General features: G+C 37.3%; 1 protein-coding gene across 7 annotated transcripts in view; it reads left to right on the top strand.

Annotated features, from left to right (window-relative positions):
- Positions 1 to 17,773, top strand: part of EFNA5 (ephrin A5) — a 211,197-nt gene that overhangs the window by 22,898 nt on the left and 170,526 nt on the right. The window contains exon 1 of one of the 7 annotated variants that reach the window (XM_071579867.1): positions 14,587 to 14,634. The exons of the other annotated variants lie outside the window; for them this stretch is intronic. Coding sequence (XP_071435968.1) covers positions 14,612 to 14,634 — 23 coding nt within the window. The 5' untranslated portion in view covers positions 14,587 to 14,611. Of the gene's footprint in view, positions 1 to 14,586; positions 14,635 to 17,773 lie in introns of those variants that run through there. 7 annotated transcript variants of the gene reach the window in all.

Below are 17,773 nucleotides of genomic sequence, written 5' to 3'. Positions count from 1 at the left end.
AAAAATCTTAAAATACATAAAATGTGTCACATAAGTGCCTGACTGATCAGGCATCTCTCTAAAGTACATTGTCATTGTAGCATTTTAGAACAGTATGAAATTCTCATGGGTTGGTTTTATATGTATTAAGATGTTTTGATGTTAAAGAAACTTAAAATTTATAATAGGGTCTGTCATGAATAATCAGGCGACATGTAGAAGTGATCTGATTTCTCAACCTGATCTTTTACTTGAGCAGTCAACCTGTGACACACTTGGAAAAAAATACTTATTTTCAGAAGTGGATTTTGAAAATATAATGCCTCAAAATGCAAAATTTATAAATTTTTAGTAGAGAACAGATACGTCATTTTACCCTTAGGTCTTTAGATGATGATTACAATAATTCATAGACTTTGAACTTCATTAATGCAGAATTTTAAAATTCTAGCCTCTAGAATATTTTTAAACCCTCTTTAAGTTACATCAGTTTCTGAAGATATGTAAATTTCACATTCAACTTCAGTTGAATCCTCTTACTAAAATACAGCAATTGACCAACTCATATTCTTCATTTCCCACAGCCTCTGTTTTTGACATAGGTGTTCAAGAATGCCTTTTCAGCAGCTTGTCTAAATAATTGCTGAAATGAGAGAGTGCTTTCACTTATGTGGTGAATTGTAAAACACACACAAAAATCCCTGCACTTTTGAAGGGTTAAAGCTTTTCAGGAAGGTTAATAGAAAATAAAGAAGTGTAGCAATGTAGTGTTTGTTTGAAGAATTTGAGCCAAGGTGTCTATTTATCTCTAATGGAGGATGACAACGAAGGGTTTAAGAAGTCATCCCACTTATTGTCTCAAACACAAAAACCTTCCGCCTGCATCTTTCAACTTGCTTCGCCACTTCTGAAGAAGCAATGGGCAAACTGCTGAATTTTTATTAATCAGATTAACCTAATGAGATGAAAAGACCTTTTCAGAATTACAGGGGGAGAGATAGGCATATACGAGAAAACCTTTTTTGAATGCTTTCACATCCAGAAATTTTCTTCATACCAGCTAGGAAAAGGCAGACCTCAGTTCTGCTTCTGGCTCCCTCACCTGCTTCCCTTGATTCTCTTTTCCTACCTCATTTTAGATCTTCTGTAACCATATGTTCACGAAGTGTTCCCCTCCCCCTGCACAGCTTCCACACCTGTTCAGGAGCAAGTAAAAAGAAGACATAATGTGGGTTTGGGTGGAGATACCTTTGGGAACTGAGGCAAGAAAGCCTAAGCTGATAAAACGTGACTTTTCTGATGGGGGCCCTATTTGGAGAGCTTGCCTCTTCTATATTCTTTTTTTTCCTTTCCCTCCCTCCCCTCAGATCCCTCTCTCCCCCCAGCTCGCTCTCCTTTTCTCTCTCTTGTCAAGCCCACTTCATAAATGGTAGCAGCTGGAGATCTTTTTAGTGGCATTCAGGGATTACTGCCCTTCAGGATTTTAATAAGCCCCACTGCCTGAAATGCCTGTGAGGGTGCTCTCTGAGACAATTACCATTCAGGGCTGGGATTGAGGGCTCTTCATGGCCCAGATGGCTAAGGGGCTGTGCATGGGCAGATAGCCTTCCCCAAACAACAGATCACTGGAGCAAAGAGAGAGTGTGGGTCTTTTTTTTTTCCCTCCCCACCCTCCCCCTTTTCTTTTTCTTCCCTCCTTTTCTCTCATTGGTTAGCTCTAGGAGTGGGGAGATGGAGAAAAGGAAGTGAATAAGGGGGTTCTATCACTTTGCAGCTAATCAAAGCTAAGTTTGCTCATCCTCTTATACATAACTGGATTTAAACTGTGACCTCTTAAGAACTGCAATTTGAGGTTACATATCCCTATTCACTGTAAGGCAGCTGCTCTTTGTAATTTAAAAACACAATACGCCTGATTATGAGGAGCATTGCTTAGCTGTCCTCATAGCAAGAAATAACCTGGAAAGGGCTAGAACAAAGTCTCTTCCTACGTTAATACTGGAAACAGGACAAAAATTGCAGGCAGAACTAACTGTTAGCTCTGGATGTGTGGGACTGAGGCTGAAAAGTCTGGAAAACACTGCTGATTCACAAGTGGCAAAGGTTTAACCAGAAGGAATTGGTCATTTAGGTTTGCTTTTACCTGCAGTATGGTATAGCTTTGAGATGATTAATTGGTGGACTTCAGAAAAGACTTTTTCCTTGGATAAAATTATAACCACTGGAATAAGGGAAGTATAGGGTTTAGCAGCAAAAGTTTGCAGTTGTTTTTTGCAAGAACCACTGCTTGATGACCTGAGTACCTGCAAAGCTAATTTCAGTACAACGACAGCTTTTGTGTCTTGCAGTCCTGTGCAAAAAGTGGAAAATGTGGCTTATTAGCTGAACAGCTGCTCTCTGTCTGGATGGACAGACATTAATTTTTTAATCTTTGGACCCCCCGATGTCAGGAAAACCAATTTGTGCCTCTTCACATTAAAGTTATTATTTGTGATACAGAGCTCAATTTATGCCCATTTGCTTTTGACTTCTGCAATGAATACTTCATTCATTTAAATCATATTTAATAAGAAAATAAAATGCATCATGTCATAGAAGAGAGAAATTGCCTTAAATAAAAAGCATATAGCTGGACTGTCTTATGGCTGAAGACTTTAAATGAATGGGACTAATTCTGTAGTTATTGATCTTGAGGATTCTTCTCCCATACCCCAGTAAGTTGCAGCAAGTTAATTTGTGGAATGGCTGAAACACCAATTCAAAATTCAAAAAGTTTTTGACTGCTGCTAGGAGAAGTAACACATATGAATTGGTGGTAGAATTCTGCATTCTGATAATATATGTAGAAACAACTCTGCTTGATAAATGGTTGATTTCAAAGAATTACACCAGCTTAAAGTAGAATGATAATTTCTTACTCTAGGCTAGAATTTGTGGCAATGGGTAGAGCATGGAGATACGTCCTCCTGCTTGTTTTAACTGTTCTGACCTCTTCCTTCTTCCTCTGAATATTCAGGACTTCTCAAGTAGAATAGCTGTTTTGAGAGATACCTCTGCAGTTAAGAAATAATTTGTAACAGAAACAGTAATACAGGCTGGCATTTCAACTCATTGAAATAATTGGGATAATCATGGGAGTGGATAAGGTGAGTAAAATTTGTGCAGTTTTAAGAACTAATAACTTTTTACATACTATCTTTTGAGTCCTCAAGTTCAATTTGCATGAGAGACAGCATTGTACATTAAAACAATTTATTGAACATTGAAACTTGAGTCTTAGGTTGAACTTGAATAGATAAGACTGGACAACCTCAGCTAAAGGTTACTTGTGTATATATAAACAGTGCTTCAAACAGTTTGGTGTATATAGTCTGACACTTGTGGGAAGATCCGATGTGTGTATGTACTCCATTTCAGCTATGGTTGCAGGATGTGTAGTTTCATGCTGGAACATCTAGGCTCTTATTTTGATAATAAATAAACGTGCAGTGCTACATATAGTATAAATTCTGCTGTTCCGGGTGAATTCAAGTGTGATTCACTGGTTATCATAGTATTGGGTGAATATAAGACGGGACTAACAGTGTCATGTTGAATCAGGCTAAAACTATTTATATGAATCAGGCTAAAGCTACATGCAGAATTATTTAGAATAATAGTACAGTGTTTCTATGTGTAAATGTAATGTTGAATTTGCTTAATGGGCTCCTAGTTTTAATTATAATTTTGGATAATTTCAAAATATTTCAAGTTTCTGATATGTTTGATTTCTGTAAGGAATTATGTAATTTTTTTGAATGACTTCTGGTCTGCTTAGCACCATATGCTTCCTGTCACCTCTGAGCATTGCTGCAATGTCCAAGTATTGATCAAAATAGATATTTAAGGTTTGGTGTGATATTTCTTATACAAAACCTATGATCATGTTCCTCAGATCATATTCAGCATCTAGAATGTTCAACATCTAGATTCCTTCTCAATATTCATAGTTTTGCCAGAATATTTTTGTCTCTTATTTGTTTCCTAATACTAGGATAGGTCAAATTTTTAATGCCGTTATGAGATTAATTTCTCATTCACTGTCTTCTATCAGGATTCTTTGTTAGTAGCAAAGAATGCTAGAGATATATGCAAAGGTAGGACTTGAAATACAGGTACCATGGTAAAAAGCCCATTTGTAACATAAGAAAGCATATTTGGAGTATTTTTACGCCCTTTCCTCCACTTTCCGCCATGGCATGTCTGATGTTAGCCTTTTCACATTTTTTTAATCCTGATGTCAGCAGACAGTGTGTGCCATAATTTACCTGACAGTGTCTACTGCTGCCAGGTCTGGAAGCCTGATGGAGTCACAGAACAGCATTATAGTGCTTTTCCAAATGTCATGGGCATTTAGCTGAGGACTCCTGCAGTTTGAGTGAAATTATCCCCAGTTTTTGTTTTAAAAAAGGTGTATCCCTTAATTAAAATTTTTGCTTTTTTTTCTGGTTAATGCTGGTTAATGGCATATATTTTAAAGGGATTATTGAATTCTAGTATTATAAAGGCAAGTGTGTAAAAAATTCATTTTCTTTCATTTGTCAACAGTGTTGCCTGTCCTTCTGAGTGTTTTGTATTCCTGAATAGCTGCAGAAATAGTTGTGGAAATAGTTCTAATAAGCTTGCATTACCTGTCTAAAATAAAAGCAGCGATAAAAGTGCTTGATAGGCTATTACAATAACATATAGGTACTACTTATAAACTTAACCAGTGATTTTGAACTGCATTCTAGTGGAAGCAATAGTTTAACATTCAAATATAAATTATTTTGTTAACATGTTTCCTTCAACTGTTTTTTGGTTAACTACAGGATCACATTCTGTAAGCGATAAAATACTAAGTAATTTCACTTCATAGCTTCTAAAATTTTGGACTTCTGTCTCATGTCTTTTATGATGTTTGTGTTTTCATGTTTCTGTTATGGGAGAAGAAGGGTGTTGCTATCTAAATGTCTCCGTGAGTACGTCCAGACCACACTGTTCAAAGTGTTGCCCCACAACACAATCTGATACACTGTAAATGGCCAATTTTTTTTTTTTTTTGTGTCACAAGGAAATGAGATGATAGTGTTAGTAGCAGTATGTGGAAAAATTAAGGCAATCCTAAAAATATAATAAAACTTAGCAATTAACAAGAATCTTTTTCAAACCATTCAATAGGTATAGTTTCCCATTTGTATGTTAGGTGGATTTGTTAAATTAGCTTTTTTTTTTCATTTTATGAATTAAGCCCATTTTCTCATGTAAAAAATGAGGACAGTAATTTTTGATGACACATACAAAGGTAGGGGGGAAATCCAAGTAAAAGTATTCTGGTGATCAATCGGGTCCTTGGTATTGGGTGGGTTTATGCATCAGTGAACAAAAGCCACTTAATTGGTGTTTATTCATTCCAAGTGTCTCAAACAGTAAACAGGAATAAAGTTGTTCAGAAGTGTCTGCACGTCATTTCCTCACAACTTGCCATGACTCCTTGGCGCTTCTGGTTTTGTCAGATTATTAGTCTGTGAAGGAAGAGATAAAGCATTTCCTTGTATTGAATTTGAGCACGCTCTGTGCTTTGGGGAGAATGAAATATTAAAGGCTGTTTGCGATCTCACAGATGAGTAGGGCAGGGAAACTTTTGCACGCACATAGAAGTGGGGACGAAGCTGAGGTAGAGGCATCCATAGATGCCTGAATTTTGGAGAACTGTTTGTGCCTGTATTTCCCTCCCACATACAAGGATGCTCCACCCACATGGTTTTGAATGTCTGCTTTTAATTATTTTTCTAAGTGTCTCTAGACCAAATGTCCTTGTTAATCTTTCTGTTGACTGTGGCTACTTAAACTATTTCATACACACAATAAATATCACTAATTGTAGTGAACTGTCCCAATCTAGCGTTCCTGAAACTGTGGAACCAGCAAGACGTGCTCCTGCAAGTGACAGGGTGTGGGTAAACTGCTCTTGTTTTCATCAATAGAACAGATTAATTACACCTGGGAAGGACGGCAATAACTGATAGAGCCTACTTGGAAAAATCACGTACTTTGGGATGCTGTGGGGGGATTAAAATACAAAGGGTCAAGTGATCATGCATCTTTATTTTTCATTTTTTGTACATACATAAAAGTTGCATAATAGCATACTGTCATTACATTTATAGCAAGATGGTCAAAGAAGGATTTCTTTAGTCTTGAGTAATGTTCCTAATACTGTATAATGCTACACAGCTGGTAATTGTCCTGTAGATGGATGTTGTCCGTGGCAATCCTTCTTTATTAAAATTACCTTACATCTTGGCTCACTGCTGAGAACTTTCATCCCATGGATGGTTGATTTTACAAGTTTTGGCCTTATCTGTCAGCTTGCCTGTGTGGAAGTGAACTGAAACATATCTATATTACTTAATGAGAAACTTTGTACTAAGTGTAGGAAAGTCTCCCACTATGAGGCTGTCAGCTACCTAAGCCCTAAAATCCATGATAATTACCATTTCTATAAAATGCCCCTCATTATGGCACATAAAATGCCTGGCTGCAAAGAACTGCTCTGTGAAGACTGTGTGCTGCATACCACTCAGCATAAAATAAAACTCTTGGGTAAAAAATAAATAAATAGACATTATACTTGATTTCATTCGCACATTTTTTGATGAAGGAGATTTCCAAGTTGTCTGGCAGTGGTACAGCAACAATTTCATGCATATAGTATTCACCACAGAGGAACTTAGTGACATTTCCGCAGTCTGGTGTGCCTTTCTAGTCTGCTAAAATTAATGTCTTGGCTCTTAGAGAAGATGGTGCACAAGGAGTTAAATGGGGCTATTTGCTGTCAATCAATACTGAAAATAATGCAGTAAGAACCTAGTAACCTTCCAAAGAACTTGCTTTGAAATATTCATACAACAATAAAGGTTCAAATCCTCCTCTTTATTTGAAGGGAACTTAGCAAAGATGTATTTAATAGGAGGAAATATGAAAACACTTTTCCTCAATTACCAATCGTTAGCTCAAAGCAAGTAATGAAATTGTTTCAGAAAATAGCTGCATGATTATTTATTGACTTTGGCCACATTGATTTGCTAAATCATATGGATGCTATTAAAGTTTGCTGTTTTAAGCAGCAACACCCACCACCCCCCTTCACCCCTTTCTTTCAGTTGACGTGGTCAAATCCCAACACAGCTTTGAAACCACGGTTTGAAAGATTGTGTATTTCAGTTATTCATGTAATAGTTTCATATTTCTTAATCCTGTCACCTTGGCTATCCCCACCCTTTGTATTTTGAAGTTTTTCTGTGTGGCGTGACCCGCAATTCAGATGTGAAACTATGAACTGTGTTATTGTATGTGTGCTTTTGGCTCACAGCTCATTTAACTGGAGTGTGGACTATATTTTTCAAGCTGAAATATTCCTTATATCCTACATTACAATGTCAAATTACTAGTGGATTTTCAAAGCAAACAAAAAAAAGTAGTTTAAAGCTATCTCTCTCAACTGCAGGGTTTTTTTAACAGTCCCGTGGTTATTTTAAAATAGCATATGTTAGAGCAGTTCCACTCCTTATTACTGTGAAGGCTGGTGACAGAAATGCTGAATCATGCAAAGGATATTATAGAAAACTTGGAATATATTTAACCTAATCCAGATATTGCAAACTTGTTCCTTAGCCATTTTTATCTGAGGAGGACCCACTTTTGACCTTTACTTATGCATTTTGAAGGAAGTATCAGGTGCATGATCTTTGGCTGGTGTGCAATTGCTCTGAGTCGTGTACTAGGAGGAAAATTAAACTCTCTGGAATAGAATTTGTAAAATTTGATATTGGTGTCTAAGTGGCAGCATCAATGTACTGAACGGCTTAGCAGAGGAAAATGGACTTTCTATAGTTTATAGCACAAAATCAATTCTTCTAATATGCTGTTCCTTGAAAAAGCAGGTCTCTCTTTCACTCTTAAGTAGCCTAAAGTTGTTTTATAGCTGCCTTGTATAGTATTAACATTGCATTCCCTATCTGAAAACACATTTTTAGCCTTTCCTTTGAATGAGCTGGAGGTGAGGGAGTCTATGTTACCAGAAGTGTAAAGAGTTTGCCAACTTCTCTGGACTGAAGACTTTTAAGACTCTCATCTTCTCACATGCGTGACTCTCTGTGTTTCTCTTTTCTAACTAAGAAACTCTGTTTTTTAACTTTTTCTATTGTTGGCACCAACAGCAGCACTGCAGCGGGCCCTCCCCATCATCTGAACAGGGGAGTTGTCAGTACATTAAAAGTCTGAGCCTGCCCTACGAATGCATTGCATCCGCCAGCCATATATCACTGCTAAAAGAAACATGGCACGCAGGTGTTTAAATTATTTACACTCATAATCGGCCTTTATGTTACATTGCTGAGCCAAGCCTCTGTTATTCTAGTGCATAATTGATGGTGTTCAGTAGTGGAAAAGTTAGAAAAGCGGAAGTAATGTGATGCGAAAGTTGAGTGAGGCAGCTCCAGCTGGCTCAGCTGCCTGGAATGAGCTGCCCGCGTGGCCACCTGGAGAAGGCAGGGTAGCGGGCTTGGGCCAGGCATCACTTCAAGAGGCTAGGTTTGGCATTTGAGGGGGAAAGGATTTCTTCAGTGGAGCTGCGTGACTAGCAAGGACTTGAGGGTTTTTGTAGTTTGTCACAAATCACGACCGTAAAGCTCTCAGAGGAATTACATGCCTGTATGCTCAGGAGGGAGTAGTTTACTGTGAATCCTGCATGATTTTGGGTGGTGTAGTGGCAGCTATCAGTGGATGACAAAAGGGTTGTAATGCCCTAGTCATTGTAGTACAAACAGTTCCGTAACCAGGAATATTTTATAAAGGCTGCAGATCTTCAGAAATTCTGACTACTTCAGCATATACAGAAATCTCTCTCACACAAAAATGATCCAAAACCTGCTTTATTTTGTAGTGACTAGTAATATTGCAACCATCCTGGATGCCAGCACAATATTGTATACACCCATTTATTTGAAAATACCAACTATGTGATGTCCAGAAGCTTCTGCTAATTTTTAAAGGAGCTTAATATCTCATTTTTTGTCATAAATATTCAAATATTTTTCAAAGAAATGTGTGTGATTTACAAATAACAGCTCATTTTCAAGGTTCTTTTCTGCCTTCCCTTCTCTTTGTTGGGCTTTTTCAGGTTTAAAGTCAGTAGTTTTATTTTTCTAACTCTCCTGCATGGTAGACGTGGGTAGTACATGATAGTGCACCATGATATGACAGAAAAGGAATGATTGCTTCATTATGAAAAGAAATAACCTTTTTCTTAATAATGATTGTTGTTTTGAGCTTTGATCAGTGTCTAATAACGTCTGTAAAAGTTCAAATTATTTTGGATCAGCAGCAGTTCTGTTGTTGCTAATTTGTCTAGGTAAGTGTCTTAATCACCAAACCCCCCAGCATTTCTTGTTTGTTCTCATTTGGGTGTGAAAAAGAGTATTTCACTACAGAAATAAGGAAGGTGGTGAGAGTAACAAAGTAAGTTATTCAGGAATTTGTTTTTGTTTGTGTTATTGCTCTCTAGGTACAGTGAAATTTTTTTGTAAAAGTATTTGTCTTTGAGGCAACTGGTTTGGCCACGTGGTGTAGTCGCAAGTAGACGCCTGGTGTAACGGCACTGAATAGTGCTAATGAGCAGGACTTTCTCCACTCTTGTGAAAACAAGGGCTGCAGCCTGTGTAAACAGTACTGCTGCAGCTGAAATGGACATATTGTGACAAGGGATGCATGGCTGAAATAATAGAACATTTGTGCACCTCACTTATATTTTGACAGAATTTGGTGCACTGCTAATAGTTGGAGCCCCTGACATAAACAGTGTCCTTATGCACTCGAACTGATGATGTATTTTTATACTAAGTAACACACTTTTCTGTCTGCATGTTGTGAATGACCACGCACTATTTAACCAAAACTCGGCTTACGTTACCTTCATACACAGAGGGAGTGCTGCTGTTGGTATATGGATGCTAAATGCTCATTCTGTGACAATTCTTCAGGTGATAAAGCAGCTAATAACTTTTATTGTTTCTAAGTAGAGAAAATGAATGTTTCATCCCCACTTATCATTAAGAATAGTGCAGAGATCCCAAATAATTTCCTCTCTAAGCTTTAATAAGCTTGTCTCATTATTATTTTGTATATTAATTCTGCCAGAAAGACCCAAACAAGCAAATAGCAAGGAAAAAAAAAGAAATTAAGGAAATATTGTGAAGATTGTTATGACAATAGAAATAAAAAATGTACAAAATTATATTTCATATAGAAAACACGGCCTTGTAACATTTAATGAAACAACACAAACCCTTACAGCTTCTTTGATGATGGTTGTACAAAGTACCCTAATAAGCTATAAAGAAGGGAACCTGTGTCCTGTTGAAAATAATGACTATAGCAAAGTCCTGTGCCATAACATTAGGGAAGCAAAAACAAAGCGAAAAATAATTAGACACTGAGGAACAAAAATCCTCAAGCAATCCTTTTGCTCAGCATTGTGTTGAACAAGAGCTGTAAAGATACAATATTAAGAGGTACATTTTTTTCAATTAGAAAATGTTTTGAAGAATTTGATTTTATCAAAGTTATTTTCACACTGGAAATTATTTTTGTGTCCAAGAATAAAATCAGTGTTTTCAGATAGTTACATACAATTTACATCTTTGTCTCTGTCTGTATAGATATATTATCATGTACTTGTGTGTCCATAATTCATGTAGAAACTCACATTTTTCTATATTCTTTCTATATCACAAATATATAGATATCAGTTTCTAAATCAAGATTCCAACCTACCTTTACCTTTGGAAGAGAAGGTGGGAGACTTTGTGGTATGAATTGGAGTCTGTTTTTCCCTTGCTTCCATCTTAATTTTTATTCAAAACATCTTCTTGAGTTGTGGTCCTCTAGTTAAGGATTTAGTTCTGGATTTAACAGAGGCAGATATTCATATTCTAGCTGAAGAAGTGTAGTGGGAATGGTGACAGACTATTAAAGGTTGTGTATTGAAGACTGTGTCAGGAAAATTCTCCTGTGCCAGCACTTTAAAATCTGGATGTATAGTCTGTTTTGTTAACTCATAGTGCAGTTACTATTTCTTGTGTGTTATTATACCACTTAGTGAGTCAGCAAACATAAGTAATTGCAATTTAAATTAGGTATTCAATCAAAACTTCTTACAATGAGATATATCATTCTATGAAATATCCTCAGATATGGGCTACTTATATGTGTGGGTTTCTTGATGTGTCATTTATGTTCCAAGACTACAGCACTTCAGTGTTTAGTGTCTCGTTTTTGATTTACTCTCTATTTCTAGAACATTTTTTTAAGGTATCTGTGTGGGTTTTTTTCAAAACAAATTTGTATACAGATCTGATTTATACTTTTAAGATAGCTATGTATTTAGTAGCTGTAACTAAGTATATGAAGTTAAAGAGTCTCCTTTCTACTTGTCCAGAAATAAAATGTGCTATTTTCTCAAATCATTCCAGCCATGTTCCTTGTTAGACTGTAAGAAGACTCCAATCCTTTAATACTTCATTGTAATAGTTAATTAGCATTAAGGTATAGAGAATCTGTCTAGTAGAACTACATTTCTTATTGAACCAAAATTAAACTGTTAATTATAGAATTATAGAATCTACATGTCTTTTAAATTCCTCCAGGAATGGTGACTGAGTCTGTTCCCTGGAAGGTGTGTTCCAGAACTTGACAACCCTTTCAGTGAAGAAATATCTTCTAATGTCTAATCTAAACCTCCTCTGCTGCAACCTGAGGCCATTTACTCTTGTCATATTGCTTGTTACTTGGGAGAGGGGACTGAACCCCACTTGGCTACAGATCCTCTCAGGCAGTTGTAGACAGCCACAAGGTCCCCTCGGAGCTGCCTTTCCTTCAGGCTAAACACCCCCATATCCCACGGCTGCTCCTCATCAGACTTGTGCTTCAGACCCTTCCGTAGCTCCACTGCCCTTTTCTGGACATCTCCACCATTTCAATGTGTTTCTTTATTGAGGGGCTCAGAACTGGACACAGCACTCAAGGTGTGACCTCATGAGTGCCCACTACAGGGAGACAATCACTGCCCTGGTCCTGCTGGCCTCACCTTGCTGGTCCAAGCCAGGTGCCATTGGCTTTCTTGGCCACCTGGGCACACTCTGGCTCATGTTCAGCTGCTGTCGACCAACACTGCCATGCCCTTTACCACTGAGCAGTTTCCAGCCACTCTTCCCCCACCCTGTAGTGCTGCAGGGGCTTGTTGTGACCCAAGGGCAGGACCTGGCACTTGGCCTTGTTGAACTCCTTTAGTTCTCTCTGGCCTATTGATCGAGCCTGTCCAGATCCCTCTGCAGAGCCCTGTTGCCTTCAGGCAGATCAACTTTAATGCCCAACCTGGTGTTATTTGTGAACTGACTATGGGTGCAAACAATACCTTTGCCCAGACAAAGGTATAAAGCAGGACTGGCCCCAACACTGAGCCTTGGGGAACCCCTCTAGTGACCAGCCCCAGCTGGGTGTGACACCATTCACCACCACTCCCTTGGCTTGGACGTCCAGCCAGTTTTTCAGCCAGCAAACAGTGTTCCCATCCAACCCATGAGCAGCCAGTTTCTCCAGGACAATGCTGCGGGCAATGGTGTCAAAGGCTTACGAAAATTCATTCGTATCCTTTCCCTCATCCCGGCTGGGTCACTTGGTCATAGAAGGAGACCAGGCTGGTCAAGCTGGACCTGCCTTTCACAAACCCATGCTGGTTGAGCCTGATCTTGTGGTTGTTCTGTACATGCTGCCCATTTTTGGTTTGGTTGTAGAGATGTGCATGGGGTGGCTGGTCAGAGACAGCCGTGGGAGAGCTATGGGACATAGCTAATGAGTTTTCTGTCAAAAGAATGACAGTTGAATTTTGGATGTCAATACAGTCCAGTCTGGAAGGGACTTCAGGAGGTGTCTAGTGGAGGGCCTGTGCTGTACCCATGATGGTCTCTCTGGTCTCCAACTCAGCTCACTTCAGTCTGTCTGGAGCCTATCTATACACAAGACAATTACATAGAACATACATAAAACACAAGAAAGACCTTACAGTGCTGTGCCCGGAAGGGTCTGCACAGGGTGTCCAAACCACTCATGTTTGGCACTGAGTCAGGAGGGACAGAGGGTGCACTTCTGAGAGGTGTCTCACCTCCTGACTGCCATTTCCACCACTCAGGCTCACTCAAGCATCAAATCTTTCCGTGAGCTCAGGCCTTGCCTTCTGCACGCTATCACTGCAGAGGGAGTGTGCTGCTGGCACCAAGGAATGGTATTAAACTGGAATTGTCATGCCATTCCCACAGTTAATCAGCTCACCATGCAGGAGATGGAGACTTTGAAAAAATGTTTTGATCTCATTAAAGAAATTTAACTTTTTTTTTAGTGTAATCCTTATGATGGCTTTGGATCTCTTTTATGTTGTTTTTTTTTTTCCCATCTACTGCCTCCCATGCTGCTTTGTGTAATCCACTTTCATGAGTAAATCTCAAAACATCTCCAAATCTAAAGTTGCTCTTGTTTGTGTATTTTTCTTTGAATTATTATTTTATTTTTGGATTTATTTATTTTATTTTTTGGTGGTTTTTATTTTTTTTTTATTGTGCAGTCTAAATAAAAAAAAATAACATTGATGCAGATGTTTCCAGAAGAAGGCTAAATTAGAAAAGGTGACAATTGTCTTCTTGGCTGCTTCAAAAATTATACTAGTTATGTCAGAAAATTTTGTCTGAGATGTGCATTTGAACAAGTCCCTTCTATCACACAGAGTTTTCCTCTTATACTTTCTTGGTACTTGTATTTGTTCTGTGTCCAGCAGTATAATTCTGTGCTTGATTTTGTAGAGAGAGAGATGTCTTTAGGTGGAGGACGTGCTTATTAAAGTGTATAGACTGTTTCCAGGGAATTGCGTATTTGGATGGTCCGGGTAGTTTCATGGCATTTACCTGAATCCTTTACTGGCCTTATTTATGACTTGTGCTCGTGGAAAGAACATAAATAGCTGGGGAGAAAAACATGAAGGGAATACTATCCTGCAGATAAAGAGAGGTGGTGTATTTCTGTATTTAGCTTATCTTTCTCCACTGGAGAAGGAAGAATTAGTGCATCCTTCAGGGACATAAAAGATTTTGCTGCCAGAGTAATTTATAGCATGGACTAAGTATTTTTTGTAGCTGCCAAGTGTTTTTTAAAATATTTTTGGAAGTAATAAGGCAGGATTACAAACTATAAATTATTATAGTGGTAGCTGCTCACAAGCTTGCCCACCCATTCGTGCTGCATAGTTCTTTATGGAAAGCTATTTTTAATTTCAGTTAATGAATACTTAGGACTGAGTCCACTCAAATGCTTTGATGGGCTGTTAAATTTACAAATGTCCTGGAGCTGTAAATTACCAATAAATATTAGTAAAAGGAGTAAACTGACACACATTTCACATTATTTACTTAACGTCATTATTTCTTTTTTTTCCTTCCAACCTCCCCACCTCTCCCCCAACCTGGTGGCCTAGAAATGGTATGGCAGGATATGCCCACCATCTGTGATGATTCTTACTTCTGCATTAAGGTAGAACTACTTTTTGGTGTTTTGATTTCTTTTTCTGTTTGTTTTTCTCATAAGAAATGAGCAGAAATGTGTGTGTACATTTAATAACTCATGGACAACAAATGGGAATATGGGAATTACTGTAATTAAAATACGACATAGTAATTAAATCAGATAAAAGTACCTTTTCACCTACAAAAGGAAGTCAGAGAATACATTTTATTCTCAAGTATTATTGAATGTTGGTTCTAAAATAAGGACATGCTAACCAAGCTCAATTAAAGGCTTACTTATGAAAATCATCTGTGTAATCAAGTAGCCCTTATTTTTTTCCTTTGCAAATACTTTTTTAAGTGAAAAAGAAACATTTTTACTAGTCTATGGATTTCTGGAGTTGGGCCCAAAATATTATTTACTTTGTATATATAACTGAAGGGCAAAAGCAGTTCATACCTTTTTGAAACAATTTTTTTTTTTAATCTGTGAAGGGGACAACTTCGGCAGCAGCTGAAATACTTCAATTTCTTTTCCTCTGATTATTTTCCGAATTTATATAAAATAGCTGTCAAGCTCTAGAATGAATTGTTCTCCTTCTTATATTCCTGGATTTCAGTTGAGTTTTAGATAAAGAAATCTGGCTGCTTTGATTACTTTTTATCTTGAACATGTCATGTTGTCCTCCCTTCATCCGCTAAAAATAGTCTTTCATTGCATTTGCCTTAATAAATGTAAAACCTGTGGGTAATAGATTACAACTGAAAATGGTACTGATTGATAACTATATGAACAGTTCACTCAAAGCATAAGGAATTGCTTTCCTGCAAGTATTTTAAATAATTGAGTTTTTAAAAAATTTGATTATTATTTTTCTCTAAAAACAAGTGATAACTCTGTAGTTATGTGTGACTGAGATTTTGTGGAGGGGAAAGACTGCTGTGGCTAAGTGCTTTTGAGAAGAGTTTGCCTGTGAGGACTTTTAAAAATACTGCTGTCCCTTTTGTAAGACAGTTGGAATTTATGGGGAAAATATTATAGGTTATAAAGTGTGAGAACTGAAGAGTTGTTAACATAGTATTTTTTAATTAGATGAATATTAAAATTGTGGTGCTATGTCTAGCTATAAGTTTGATTTATGGTCATGATCCTATCTGTACCTCCTGTGAAGACAATAAAGTTGCAAACAGAATGAAAACTCTCTAAAAAGAAACAGAGGTAAATGTTTCACTGAACACAGATTATGTGACAAAAATTTTAATGTAGTCTTATAACAGGAATTGGCTTATAAAAGTACAGTAGTTACCTTTACATATATTCATAACTATATTCAAATGTTTTCTGATTGTTGTCCTCAGAAATGTTTTAAAAGCCATTTTATATTATATGCTAAACAAGACCCTCTTATTATTTTTTCCCTCAAGAAAGAAGTAGAGTCTAAGAGGAAAAAAGCAATGCAACTTATAAAATGCTGATTGAAAGATATTGTATATATCGCCCATTCTTCTTGAGCTGATCTAGGTTTTTTTCAGTGCCATTTCTGGAAAGATGATATGTAAATTTTCAGAGCAGTTGTGTGACATTTTATGTAGGAAATGCAGCATAGTGCTGCAGTTTTTCCTTTTAAGTAATGTTTTTTCATTAGGTGATAGGTAATGGCAAATCCTTCTTTGTATCCAATGTTCATCTAAGGTTTTGGCATGTATTTCAGATGGATTTCAGAGTTTACTCTGTCTGGGATTTGCTTCTGTTGGCCTGAGTCAATACCTGGGGCTATTGCTGACAGGACTGTATGGCAAGTTGTATGATGCCACTTGCTGGAAACCGAAAAGAACATTTCACATGTACCAGAGGAGACCTCAGAAAGGACAGTATTTAAAAATATTTGAGTTTCAATATATTAGGGTTGCTGGCAAGTAATGTCTTTAAACTGTGAGCACCTCCAGATGTTCTGATGAATAGCTTGCTGAGTAAACTATTGCAAGTCACTTGGACTTCTCTCAGCCAGGAATCTCAGCTGTAAAAACTGACATGGAAGCATAGCTTTGTGCAATTCTTGAGCACTGCTGCCAAATAATTATTTTTGAATCCATGTTTGTGTTCTGGTATCAGTGAGAAATAGTTGGTAAAAGTAAGTGGGTGAAGCCAGAGACCCATTTAGGCTAATCTGAACATGGTAGATTTTCCTGAAGGTAGGTAATTCTTTGGATGCTGTTGATACAAACCCGATGAAGTCATACCTGAATATCCTGCATGCTAGACACTGGAATTTGGCTTTTTTTTTAGCTAAGTGGGGTGAAAAAAAAGAAAAAAAAAGACCATTTTTTGACATTTGTTTTGTAGGGAGAGAACCTAAAGAAAAGAGTGAACTTTATTTTCTCCTTCTTAGAGATGCAATTTTCTGAAGTTCTGCTGTGCCATTTTTTACAACTGTATTTTGCAGTTATCAGTCGTTTCTGAAAGAGAGTAACTGACGCTAAACTCAGATACAATTAATGGCATTAACATGTTCGTTTTTATTTTGGATCATTACTGGTAGATTTTTACTCCCAAGAAAACAAAAAAATTTCTGCCTGGTTATAGTTTCACTTTGAAAAATAAATATCTGAAAGTTTCCCCATATTTTTTGTTTCTGGTCATGGCTACTTCAACAATGTTGTTTAGTAGGAGGTATCCACCAGAGGAAACTCACATCTGTATTAATTGCACCTTTAAGGAAAGTGAGAACTTAAATATTAGGAGTTTTAAGTCAAAAGTGTAGTGTTTAAGGTCCAAAAATTGGATCTGTTGAGGAATGTTTTTAGTATTTCGTTTGGAAGTGTGAGAGGAGAGGTAGCAGTTTGCCACACTTATACAGTTTGGTGAAGATCTAATCTCTCTGAATTCACTGCTTGTGAGTTACTATTTCTAATCACACACTTGATTGACTCCAGCTAAATGACTGAAAAGGCTGAGAGTTAAATCTAAAACTTTTAAGTGTGTATTTTAACTGAAAATAGGGATCATCATGGAATGTATTCTCAATCAGCACTTGACATTCATCGGAATATATAGCTTAAAGGGAGAAAGGTAAGAACTGTTCTACCTTTTGGCAGGAGCAGTGTGCTAAAAACAGTGATTGAGCTCTGAGGATGAAAATGGAAGCCCTGGAGCATATGGAGTCATA

This window comes from Pithys albifrons, chromosome Z (assembly GCF_047495875.1).
Source record: "Pithys albifrons albifrons isolate INPA30051 chromosome Z, PitAlb_v1, whole genome shotgun sequence".
In the NCBI taxonomy this organism is placed as follows: domain Eukaryota; kingdom Metazoa; phylum Chordata; class Aves; order Passeriformes; family Thamnophilidae; genus Pithys; species Pithys albifrons.
This window is presented reverse-complemented; position numbering and strand designations above follow the sequence as displayed.